Here is a 12841-nt window from a genome sequence, read left to right as displayed (position 1 = left end):
GGTGTACACAGAGCTGACAGAGACACATATGGGGGGTACATATATTATAGGAGGGGTGTACACAGGGGTGACAGTGACACATACGGGGGAGGGGGGGTGTACATATATTATAGCACGGGGTGTACACAGAGGTGACAGTGATACACATTAGGCCCTGTAGGGCTCACACACATACACACAAGGCCTCGGGCCCGCCTCTCTTACCGATACACTGCCCCACCGGGGTGCTGTACGGGTTCCCCAGCAGAAACTCCATCTTGATGACAACAAACAGCCGGTCTTTAGATTCACTCCCACAGTCAGGCCGAGCTCCCGCCCCCTCTTCGTCTCCATTGGACGAGTGGGAAGAATCTTGCACCCTACTGGACGACTCTTCCACTTCGCCCGCCCTCACCGATATTGTTCTCACACGCCATTGGTCTGGGCACCTGTCTATCTTAAATGTTGTCCTTGCTGCACCGCGGATGACAGGCAATCACCGCCCTCAGGTGCTGATTGGTCGACGCACTCCGCCATCATCAGTGTCACTGAAGCGCCCACCTATTCCGACGTCACGGCTAAGGATTGGCTGAGGACACCTTGAAAGATAAAGCTTTATTTTCTCACCGTGCTACTAGTGAACAACGCCGTCATTGGACATTTACCTACCACGTGTCGAGTTGCCCTTGGCAACCAAGGACGCATCTCTACTTGCTCAGGTAGGAATAGGGTATCAGAACATCTATATTAAAGGACAGGGCGAAGTGCACAGGAACTAAGGCAGCACTGAATAAATTCATCCTATTTGTCCTGGTGACCACTGTCACTAAAAATAAAAAACAAAATTTTTTGAGTTGTCACCAGAACAGGAATAGAAGGGAATTCTTCCAATGGGACACTTGTATCTGGTGACCACTAAGAGATTTCCTCTCACTTCCTGTTTTGTCTTCCAGCCAGATTTCAGAAACCTCTCTGTGTAAAGGAGACAAGTGAGAATGAATGGGCTGCATGGTATCGCCGAGCCGAACGTTATTGACGATGAAATGCTGAGAAGAGCCGTGGAGGAGCAGGGCCCCAGCGAGGAAGCCGGACGCATTGCCAAGGCAGAGGGCATCGATTTCAAGGATGTCGCCAGCTTGCGCCTCGATTTCAGACGTAAGGCTTTTGTATTGTTATATCACATGACCCCCAGATATAGCGTCTACGTTTAAATGAACTGCTTGAGTCCCTGGTTTGACCGGTGGGTCACCACACTGTGGCCCTCCAGCTGTGCTGAAACTACAAGTCCCATGAAGCATTGCAAGACTCAGGCAGCCACAGGCATGACTCCCCTGCCAAAGCAATCCAACGTTGCCCTGCTGTGATCCACTGTTCACGTGACACAGTCCGCCATCTTGGTGCTCCTCAGTTATTGAGAGCTGGATGCCTTTTCCAGGTCCAGGCAGCCCCAAGGACGCCCGCAGCTCTGCCCACCAGGCCGCTCCGTGTCCCTACGCCTGAAGCCTTGTGGGATGTATATTGGGGATACTCCAGGAGGCTGAGGGAGCGGGGCATTTCGTTGTGGCCGGGGAGAGAATGGCGCTGCAGGGGGCGGGGCCTGGCATTTAAAAAAATAGTAAACAAGCAGGTAAAAGAAATCGCGGTTGACAGCCGGTTCTCAGGCGCTCAGAAGGTGACGCCGCCTCCTCCTTAATGCATTGCAATACCACACTGCAAGCGTTTGCAGCATGGTCCCATTAACTGCAATGGTCGCATTTGGCAAGCAGCATCGCCTGCCCCAAGAGGGACATGCTGTATAAAATTTGCTGCGGCATGTGTACACTAGTGATGAACTCGGGCGTGTTCGCAGCTCCACGTGCCGAGCCCGCCAGGAAGCTGACAGCGCCGCAGCGCCAATCACAGGTACTGAGACATTATCCCGGTCCGCAGCTGCAGAGATCGGGAAATGTCTCCGTGCCTGTGATTGGCGCTGTCAGGTTCCTGGCGGGCTCGGCACGTGGAGCTGCGAACACGCCCGAGTCCATCACTAGTGTTCACACCCGAGGGGGGTCGCCATTTTGTGTTCTGGGGGGCCGAAGACACGGGGCTCAACCGCCTGTTTATAGCGCCCCTTTGCTGCCAGTGTCAACGAGGCCTAAGGCTGCCTGCACACCTATGCAATGCAATGACGCATGCTCTCGCACCGTGAATGCATTCCTGCATTGCGGCGCCATTCATTTTAAATGGCACCCTAGCGCACCACCGATGCACCTGTGTTGCAGTGTACCGCAACGCACTGCCAGGCGCTGTTTTAGAAAAATAGCGCAGGCACCTTTGCGATGCGATCATCTGCATTAACACAGCGCGCCGGTTTGGATTAGTCCTCAGTCTCGGCGCCAGCGCGCATTTCGGCTCTCACTTCCGATGAAATAATAACATTATAAACATCCTCTCAGTCATGTTCATCCGCTGATCTGTTTTATTGTAGACATTCTGAAGATCGATAATCTCTGGCAGTTTCACAACCTGACCAAACTGCAGCTGGACAACAACCTCATCGAGAAGATCGGCGGGTTGGATACGCTGGTGAATCTCGTGTGGCTCGGTGAGTAAGATGCTGAGATCTGCTTCTATTGTACATTGGATTTAAAGGCACAGTCCACCTTTAAAAAAATAAATAAATAAATGTCCTTGCATATGTAAAAGGAAGTGCATTGGGGTGTCATTCAGGATGAATGGTAACATGCCGGGGGGAAGTGCACTGGGGTGTCATTCAGGATGAATGGTAACATGCCGGGGGGAAGTGCACTGGGGTGTCATTCAGGATGAATGGTAACATGCCGGGGGGAAGTGCACTGGGGTGTCATTCAGGATGAATGGTAACATGCCGGGGGGAAGTGCACTGGGGTGTCATTCAGGATGAATGGTAACATGCCGGGGGGAAGTGCACTGGGGTGTCATTCAGGATGAATGGTAACATGCCGGGGGGAAGTGCACTGGGGTGTCATTCAGGATGAATGGTAACATGCCGGGGGGAAGTGCACTGGGGTGTCATTCAGGATGAATGGTAACATGCCGGGGGGAAGTGCACTGGGGTGTCATTCAGGATGAATGGTAACATGCCGGGGGGAAGTGCACTGGGGTGTCATTCAGGATGAATGGTAACATGCCGGGGGGAAGTGCACTGGGGTGTCATTCAGGATGAATGGTAACATGCCGGGGGGAAGTGCACTGGGGTGTCATTCAGGATGAATGGTAACATGCCGGGGGGAAGTGCACTGGGGTGTCATTCAGGATGAATGGTAACATGCCGGGGGGAAGTGCACTGGGGTGTCATTCAGGATGAATGGTAACATGCCGGGGGGAAGTGCACTGGGGTGTCATTCAGGATGAATGGTAACATGCCGGGGGGAAGTGCACTGGGGTGTCATTCAGGATGAATGGTAACATGCCGGGGGGAAGTGCACTGGGGTGTCATTCAGGATGAATGGTAACATGCCGGGGGGAAGTGCACTGGGGTGTCATTCAGGATGAATGGTAACATGCCGGGGGGAAGTGCACTGGGGTGTCATTCAGGATGAATGGTAACATGCCGGGGGGAAGTGCACTGGGGTGTCATTCAGGATGAATGGTAACATGCCGGGGGGAAGTGCATTGGGGTGCCATTCAGGATGAATGGCAATGCAATGCACCAGGGCACCAAGCGTGTTGCACCCACCATGCGCTGTACTAACATTTAGTGCACCGCTGCAGCATGAAGCGGCCCTTAGTGCTCACTGCTAGGGATGAGCAAAGCTCAGAGTTTTGGGAGATTACATTTGTGAGATTTCATCAGAATTCCGCCATTTTGGTTATTGGCATTGGCCTCAAAGGCGTAGGTGACCCAATAGATCCAGGCTGGGGCTTCATTCACATTTGCGAATGGGGCGGATTGTGTGATTCTCACAAATTGCTGGTGGCCGTTTACGTTTACTCATACGCGCCGCGATTCTCTGCAGCTGACCGGCCTTGGACGCAACCAGCGATGGCACGTCATATCTTTGCTCCATGTTAACCCTTCACTTCCCTTTTTTGTCCGCAGACTTGTCATTTAATCACATCGAGGTGATCGAGGGGCTGGGCGCTCTGACAAAGCTGGAGGATCTCTGTCTGTGTAATAACGGCATCTCCGTTCTCGAGAACATGGACGCCCTGAACAATCTGCAGATCTTATCAATGGGGAATAATAATCTGGCGTCCCTGGACAATGTAAGGAATCTCATTGAACCGACTTTGTGTCCGGTCATGTTGGGAGGGAGACCAGAGATGTATACACAGTAATAGTTCCTCATTAATAACCAATGTCCCGCGTCTTATGATGTCAGAGTTCTTTTTTTTGCCTTCTTCAGCTCGTCTACCTGCGCAGGTTCCAGGATTTGCGGTCGTTGAGTCTGGCGGGGAATCCGATGTGCGAGGATGAGAACTATAAATTGTTTGTTGGTGCTCATCTCCCAAACCTGGTGTATCTGGACTTCCGGCTTCTAGATGAGAATATCGTAAGACTGGACTTTGTACATGCCTTATACATTCCATGTCTGCTGAGTACAAGTACTGCTAGCCCTCCATTTTATATGTTATAGACATGGCCAATGTTATGTACCTGCATTCCTCCATTTTGTATGTTACAGACATGGGCAGTGTGACTTACCTGTATGTCTCCATTTTATACATTAGAGACATGGCCAATGTAACATATCTGTATTCCTCCATTTTAATAAGTTAGAGACATGGCCAATGTGACATATCTGTATTCCTCCATTTTATACGTTGGAGACATGGCCAATGTGACCTACCTGCATTCCTCCATTTTATACATTAGAGACATGGCAAATGTGACGTATCTGTATTCCTCCATTTGCTACATTAGAGACATGGCCAATGTAACATATCTGTATTCCTCCATTTTATACGTTGGAGACATGGCCAATGTGACCTACCTGCATTCCTCCATTTGTTACATTAGAGACATGGCCAATGTAACATATCTGTATTGCTCCATTTTATACGTTAGAGACATGGCCAATGTGACGCACCTGTATTCCTCCATTTTATACATTAGACACATGGCCAATGTGATGTACCTGTATTCCTCCATTTTATACATTAGACACATGGCCAATGTGATGTACCTGTATTCCTCCATTTTATACATTAGACACATGGCCAATGTGATGTACCTGTATTCCTCCATTTTATACATTAGACACATGGCCAATGTAACGTATCTGTATTCCTACATTTTATATATTAGAGACATGGCCAATGTAACATATCTGTATTCCTCCATTTTATACGTTAGAGACATGGCAAATGTGATGTACCTGTATGCCTCCATTTTATACATTAGAGACATGGCCAATGTAACATATCTGTATTCCTCCATTTTATACATTAGAGACATGGCCAATGTAACATATCTGTATTCCTCCATTTTATACATTAGAGACATGGCCAATGTAACATATCTGTATTCCTCCATTTTATACGCTAAAAACATGGCCAATGTGATGTACCTGTATGCCTCCATTTTGTATGCTTGAGACTAAATTTGCTCCAGAGTGCCTGCAACTACATAGGTCAGTGATGGCTTGTTTTACTGCTCATTCACTTCTTGTTCGGAATATAAAAATAATTGATTGTTCCTAGCCTGGCCTAGTTCACTTTAAAGTCACTATGATCCGTTTTGTATTTCAGAGAGACATAGCCAATGTGAAGTACCAATACTCCATTGAGGAACTGAATCATAATGAGACTTTGGAGAGAGTGAAGAGGGAAAAAGAAGAACAGAGTCAGCAAGAGCTGGATAAGCACAAGGTAGACCCCGAATAATATTCTCCAATGTGTGTCACCTGAACTTCTAGACCAGGAGTAGGCAAACTCCCGCACTCCAGCTATTGTGGGACTACAAGTCCCATGGGGCATTGCAAGACTCTGACAGCCGCAGGCATGACTCTCAGAGGCAGATGCATGATGGGATTTGGAGTTTCACCACAGTGGGAAGGTTGGAGTTTGCTTACTTTCATTCTCTGACATGTTCTACTACAATGGCAGCTTGTTGGTCGCCATGAACAGCAGAGAGTTTTTCTATCCCCTGAAGTTTTCTATCTTGTGAAGTTGTATCTGTCACTGTTGTATGATATTTACATTAAGGTCGCCTATGTGGAATACCTGAATGGCCCCTTCCTGTTCGAGGGCATGTATGCAGAGGATGTGGATGGAACTCGCTTGTCTACCTTGCCTGGTGTGGATGAACTGGTGGACTCATATCCTTCTATCCTCCTTGTGTCACGCTAGGGGAGATGTTCGCTTTAGATCTAGATCACTGACGCGCTATGCCTGTGATTTAAACCTCACCTGTTGCTGTGGTGTGCACCATTTTGAAGACCACTGTATATGACTAAAACCTGACCAATGTAAGCTTCCCCAGCAATGGTTTCTCCCAATGCCTGCAACTGACACTTTTGCTGGACAGCTTGGCCTATGAGGTTATATTTACACGGGGCGGCAGTAGATTCCCGCGGCAAGAACCTACGGATTGCATCCAGGGACAGTTATTATTTCTGAACCACAGGTAATTGTGCCGTGTACATGCTGACTGCCGATGACAGATGCAGCCGCTGTAAGCATGCCATTAACTTGAACCGGCACACCGGCCGCATCTGAACGGGGACACCTGGGGATTCCTGCCACAGGAATACTAAGGTGCTCCAGCCACAGCCTAAAGCCCCACTTTCATGAGGGCTTAGGGGCCTGGGGCCACACATCGAGGGGCCATTGGAGCACCTCACAGCACCTCACAAACGAGCACAGGGCTACGAGAACTCGGCTTGCCTAGCCACATATGTGCAGTCCACTCTATCTTGAGCAGCAGGTTAGCTCAGCTTTCTGCAAAGGAGATAGTGAGCGGATTGTGCATGCATGATAAAGCAAGTTGAGTGTTCCTAGACAAGTGTTTGTTAGTGAGGTTTTGGGGCCACATATACAAAGGTCAGTCCGTCCTGCCTAGGATCCCATGGTAGAAGCAGCTTCAAAAGTAGGAATTATTTTAAAAATGGAGGCTAGGACTGTACAATCAAAGCTGTAATGCGTATGCAGGGCCGAATTTCCCACAAGGCCCGGCCTTGGAGCAGCAGGGAGTAGAGGAGCAGCAGGGAGTAGAGGAGCAGCAGGGGAGTGGAAGTCCTATCTCCCGATGCCCGGGGCATGCAGTTCCGGGCAGCGGGCGGGTAGTTGTTTTCTACATTTAGCCCTGCTATGGGCAAGCAGAGCTAAATGTACAGCAGGGAAGCCGCCACTTGTTTTGTACAAGTGATCTCTGCGATGTTGACGAGATCACTTGTATGCAGCCTACGGGTCTGCCATTCTCCATGGTGGTGCATTGAAGGAACCTGGCCTTGGGGTAGCAGAGAGAGTAAATCCGGCCCTGTGCGTATGGATTTGTTTTTCAAAGATGAACTAACCCTTTAAGCTCTGTTAAATCAGCCTATGCATTTGAACGGACTGTCTGTTGCACCAAGTGCCTATTGCACCATGTAGCATTTGTGGGGGGACTCGGAAAAGCAAAACCAAAAACTGTTGGGTTAACTTATATACAAACTACCTCATATACCACTTTAATGTACCACTGTCACCTAGAAAATAATATATGATTTTCCAGTTGTCTTCTAGGACAGCCCATGAGAGTGTGTAACTCCTCCTCCAAACAGGAAACACGTCACCACACCAACTTAAAAGCTCACCGATACTATCGCTCTTCAGTTATTGTGTTTCCTCCGTCTGGAGGAGGTGATCGTTACCATTGGATCTCTCATGGGCTGTACTGAAAGGTGCAGTAATGGTGGACTTAGTGCCCCCGTACCTCTCCTAAGGCTCCTATGCGAAGGGGTTGGTCCCGGCTCCACTTCCCTCTCGGTGCTTGGAGAAAGCCATGACTGGAGGTCCCGTGTCTCCCTTAACGTGCATAATAGAAGTCGCCGGCACTCGATAATATGTGCAAGAAGTAAAGCACTTTTCATTAAATAGTCACAAGCGTCATAGCCCACGCTATCTCCCTTAGCGTGGTCGCAGTGAAGCTGGTTCGCATGTCCATAGGCTTCTCCACGCTAGAACGAACAGCGGGCGACATCATTTCCATTGGAGATACGCGACTTCCGGGTGAAATAATATATGATTTTCAACACTTCCCTGCAATCTGGAGTACCGGCTCATCCTTTCCTGCTTCCCATACCTTTATATTGGCCAGTAAAGCCAGCCCGCATAGAGATGGCCTGATAGGATGGTGCAAAGCAGGGAAATGCACACCCTTAAATGCAGTGCTTCTGGGGTACTGCAGACATTGAAAGGTATATTCAGGTATCAGCATGTTCCGAAATTTTCTTCTTCTCTAGTCATATTAGGTGACCGGTGTATAGTAAGTCAATATCACAATATAGGATCAATATTCATACATCCAGGGCAGCCATCAGGGTGGTACGGCAGATACTCATGTAAGGGGCCCGGGCAGCCTGGGGGGCCCGCCCGGATCCCTTACATGACTATCGGCCAATGGTGAAGGGCGAGGAGGCGGAGGCCTGGCCCTAGCAGCGCAGGGCCCCAGCATTGCAGCTCCAGTGGCTTTGAGACAAGCAAGGGCCCCATCAGCGACGCTGCTCGTCTGATGTCGGACAGGCCGGATGTGACGTCACTTCTGGCCGGTCCGGCGGCAGACGAGGCCATGTGTGCAGGTAAGAGGAGCTAGGAAGGAAGGAAAGGAGGGAGGGATGCAGCCCTGACCAGCCCACCTGAGACCCCTTCAGAGCCCACCAAAGACAGTCTCAGATGGGCTGTGCAGCATTTATGGTGGGCTCTGCAGGGTCACTCTCAGGTGGGTCCTGTGTCCAGCACGTCACTAAGCCCTGCGTCCAGTGCGTCACTAAGCCCTGTGTCCAGCGGCGCGGGGGGAGGGCTCGGCCTAAAGCCGTGTAAGGGGCCCTAAAATTTCTGATGGCTGCCCTGCATACATCATGTACAGTATGTTTTTCCTTAACACTGACCCCACATACAGGACGAAGTGTACCGAGGTCTGCCAGGCTATATTCGATTATGGCCTCAAACACTATGAGAACAGGGAAGCCGAAATGGTTATCTTTAACCAATGTCAGCAGGAGGCCGTGGCAGAAAACCAGGAGGCCGGTGCCAAGAAAATTAATGAATTTCAAATGAAGAACGATGAGGTATAGCGGAAAAGGGTGCATGACTGTGGACTGGCAGTGCTCCTGTATGAATAGTGGGCATGTCAGCTCACCATTATGTCATTTAGCAATTGGTAACATTATAATGACGCTGCGCATCAGTCAAACCCAAAGACATACTGAAAGTGGAGAGTGTCATGGGCCATAAGGGGGCATGACTACGTTGCCCAGCACTTACAATTATAACGTCACCGATGCTTTCTGTATCATCATGGATTGTCTTCCCATCACGTAATTTTAGGACAGGAAGGACGGGGACACAGGGCCGAGAAAGGTTAGAACTTCTTCTATTACTGTTTGTCTCTTTCTGTCTTGGTGACAACTGCGCCTCTGTTTCTTGTAGGGGTGTCACAGGGATAGGAAATTAGGGAAAATCTCTCAAGTGGGGTCATTAATGACTAGACAGACATTTTAACAGTTCCTCTATTCAAAACAAAGCAGGAGTTAGGCTTTAAAGAACAACTCCTGGTGGAAATGTTCATAACCCTTGCAGTGGGGCTACCCCCACACTGCAAGGTTTAATTGCTTGTTTTTGCCAACAAAGTTATACTCACCCGATCCTCTAAGCCCAGCCGGCTGTGACAGCGCCCCCTCCATCCTGTACCCCTGCGTATCCCACGGGGTCCTTGTGTCCTATAGACGATGCAAAGAACGTGATGACTCAGGGACCCTAGACTTCTGCAGCAGAGGAAGAGAGACACACCAGGGACCGGTCTATGAGCTCTAAGCCCGGTTGGCTGTGACAGCGCCCCCTCCATCCTGTCTCCCCCTCCGCTGCATGTCCCACGGGGTCCTGATTCCTATACACGATGCAAAGAGCGTTATGACTCGGGGACCCTAGACTGCTGCAGCACAGCAGAGGAAGAGACGCTCCAAGGACCGGTCTACGAGATGGCCGGCTTCTAGGATCAGGTGAGTATAGCTTTTTGTAACCTGGACAAAAAGTACTTAACCCTTGCAGTGAGGGGTAGCCCCACTACCAGGGTTAGGAAAATGTTTTCCTGGAGTTCTGCTTTAAGAGTACATACAGTATATGGTTCCTTGCATTGGTCCAGTCATGAGTAGTTTATTTTATGTTCTCCATATACTCTCCAATTTTCTGAACGATTAGGTTGTTCTAACCTAACCTTGTCCTTACAAGTGATTGAAATACATTTTTTGATGATGTCCTGTATGTCTCTCTAGCTGTTTGATGAGCTTTCGCAGATCACAGACCAGCAGATCGTAGACACTAAAACATTGCAGTATAGTCAGGACGTCACCCAGCTCATGGACTCCCTACTGACCCTGGAGCTTCAGCTGGTGGACCAACTAGAAGTAAGTTCTCATCTCCTAACAGTGTTTATTCCCCCAGACAGCGCGGAGGAGCCATTGTAATCCTGACCTTTTTAAAGGGACATTGTAATGGTATTCAGGTCAAGTTTTGTGTAAAGGATAAGTGCACTTTGCATACTTACCTTGTTCCCACACTTTGTTTACATCTAGTGCCGCAAGTCTTTATTGCCCCGGCCATGCCTGTGTATTACAGCCCCATAGAGTTCTATGGGACTGTGTCCTGAGGCTAGAGATCCATAAAAATCTATGGGGCTGTAATGCTCAGCTGTGGCCAGGAAATTGAAGACTTGGGGTGCTGAATCTAACAAACAGCAGAACCGTAGCTGTCAGATCGAGGTACGTATGCCCAAGACCGGATTTACTCTCAACGCTGCCCCAAGGCCAGGTTCCTCAATGCACCCCCCCCCCCCCCATAACACCCCCCACAATGGAGAATGCCAACCAGATGGCGGGGCCGGCAGGGTGAGTTTGAATTTTTTTTATTGTTTCTTTTTCTTTTTTTTTTACTTTTTTAATCCCTTTTTTTTTTTTTTACTTTTTAAAATTTTTATTTATTTAATCATTTTTTACTGTTTTTATTTTTTATTATTTATAATTTGTTTCTTATTTTTTTTTACTTTTTATTTATTTTTTACTTTATTTTTTTAATTTAATTATTATAACTTTTTTTTGTTTTGTTATTTATGTATATATTTTTTTTACTCAACTTTATTGCTATTACACAGGAGCTAACAAGCCCCTGTGTTCTAGCATTTGAAGGTGACAGGTTCTCTTTATGAGCCTGTCACCTCCAATATAGAAGTTCTAGCACAGCACTGTGCTGGAACTCCTGTGACAGGTGAGAGGGGAAGACAGCTCTCCCCTCTCACTGTTTACACGGAGTGGCGCGGGGGGACTGGACGGACCGGCTGCAGTCTTATTACAAGTGATCTTGGCGACATCGCCAAGATCACTTGTAAACAAACAATCAGCTTATCCGTTCTACATTTAGCCCTGCTTGTGCAAAGCAGGGCTAAATGTAGAAAACAAATTACCGCCCGGCACCCAGAACTGCATGTCCCAGGCATCGGGAGATGTGGGGAATCCGGCCCTGCGTATGCCTCCCGGTGGGGGGGCAGGTTAGGTTAGATCAGGGGAGAGGGGCAAAAGGCATAAATGCACAATGCACTTTATTTTAAAGTGTACTTATACTTTAAAGTGTATGTAAACCCTAATGATGAACTTATCTTATTTGTTCCCTTTCAGTCTGTGGAAGCATTTTGTTATATCTAAACCAAATTAACAGCGCTAGTAGGTGAATCAAAAAACCACATAATGGTGTTTGTGAACTACAAATCATCAAAAAATCACATCAATGCAAGTACCGTAAATCAATGACAAAACACGGCACTGTAATAGTTAATAAACATGTGTACGATTAGGAGGTGATTTTTAACCAAGTGCTTCTACAGGTGAAACTCGAATAATTAGAATATCGTGCAAAGTTCATTTATTTCACTAATGCAACTTAAAAGGTGAAACTAATATATGAGAGAGACTCATTACATGCAAAGCAAGATAGTTCAAGCCGTGATTTGTCATCATTGTGATGATTATGGCTTACAGCTCATGAAAACCCCAAATCCACAACCTCAAAAAAGTAGATTATTACATGCAATCAATAAAACAAGGATTGTACATAGAACAATATCGGACCTCTGAAAAGTACAAGCATGCATATGTACTCAGTACTTGGTTTGGGCCCCTTTTGCAGCATTTACTGCAATTACTTTTGCATGATATTCTAATTATTCGAGTTTCACCTGTAGGTGTCTCAATGTGTAAAAATAAAGTGGATCAGTCTATACACATTAAAAAATCCTTCACTTTTTTTACACCTTCATGTGCATTAATAACATTAAGTGACAAATCATATGCGTGAAAAAATTCAGGTGGGTAAACAAAAATACAAACGAAAATAATTGTGAATGACAATTAATTGTGCTAACAAAAAATATAAACAGATAAAGTCTCTGTAATATACAGCTCCGCTTCAAAGCCAAATAGCAGAGCCTTCCAATGTTCGGTAGAGTAGTGCTTTCCTGGGGTTTGTATTAAGATCAATACATCCCCCTAATAGAGTGCGTACTCACCCCAAACTTTCGGCTGTAACAGACAGCCCCAAACGCTTTGTCTGATGGGACACAGTTACTGCGGCGTCTTTCGTATCTCGTTCTTTACCATCAGTCCTCAGTGTAAAGTATTCCCACAGTCATGCAAAGAAAAAATCTTTCATCGGG

At 47.6% G+C, this 12841-nt stretch overlaps 2 protein-coding genes across 6 annotated transcripts in view; one reads left to right on the top strand and one right to left on the bottom strand.

Annotated features, from left to right (window-relative positions):
* TOM1L2 (target of myb1 like 2 membrane trafficking protein) overlaps positions 1–312 on the bottom strand; it is a 45891-nt gene extending 45579 nt beyond the window's left edge. For all 5 annotated transcript variants that reach the window (XM_018558578.1, XM_018558581.1, XM_018558580.1 and 2 more), the window contains exon 1: positions 205–312. In XM_018558578.1, coding sequence (XP_018414080.1) covers positions 205–256 — 52 coding nt within the window. In that variant the 5' untranslated portion in view covers positions 257–312. The remainder of the gene's footprint in view (positions 1–204) is intronic.
* Positions 313–949: 637 nt separating this feature from the next.
* DRC3 (dynein regulatory complex subunit 3) overlaps positions 950–12841 on the top strand; it is an 18768-nt gene continuing 6876 nt past the window's right edge. The window contains exons 1-8 of the mRNA XM_018558590.1: positions 950–1134; positions 2447–2563; positions 4040–4206; positions 4347–4493; positions 5692–5811; positions 6148–6260; positions 9035–9209; positions 10413–10544. Coding sequence (XP_018414092.1) covers positions 975–1134; positions 2447–2563; positions 4040–4206; positions 4347–4493; positions 5692–5811; positions 6148–6260; positions 9035–9209; positions 10413–10544 — 1131 coding nt within the window. The 5' untranslated portion in view covers positions 950–974. The remainder of the gene's footprint in view (positions 1135–2446; positions 2564–4039; positions 4207–4346; positions 4494–5691; positions 5812–6147; positions 6261–9034; positions 9210–10412; positions 10545–12841) is intronic.

The sequence above is a fragment of the Nanorana parkeri genome, unplaced genomic scaffold (genome assembly GCF_000935625.1).
Source record: "Nanorana parkeri isolate BGI_ZX_2015 unplaced genomic scaffold, ASM93562v1 scaffold347, whole genome shotgun sequence".
Lineage (NCBI taxonomy): Eukaryota > Metazoa > Chordata > Amphibia > Anura > Dicroglossidae > Nanorana > Nanorana parkeri.
Note: the sequence above shows the minus strand (reverse complement) of the source record. Positions and strands in the feature narration are given on the sequence as shown.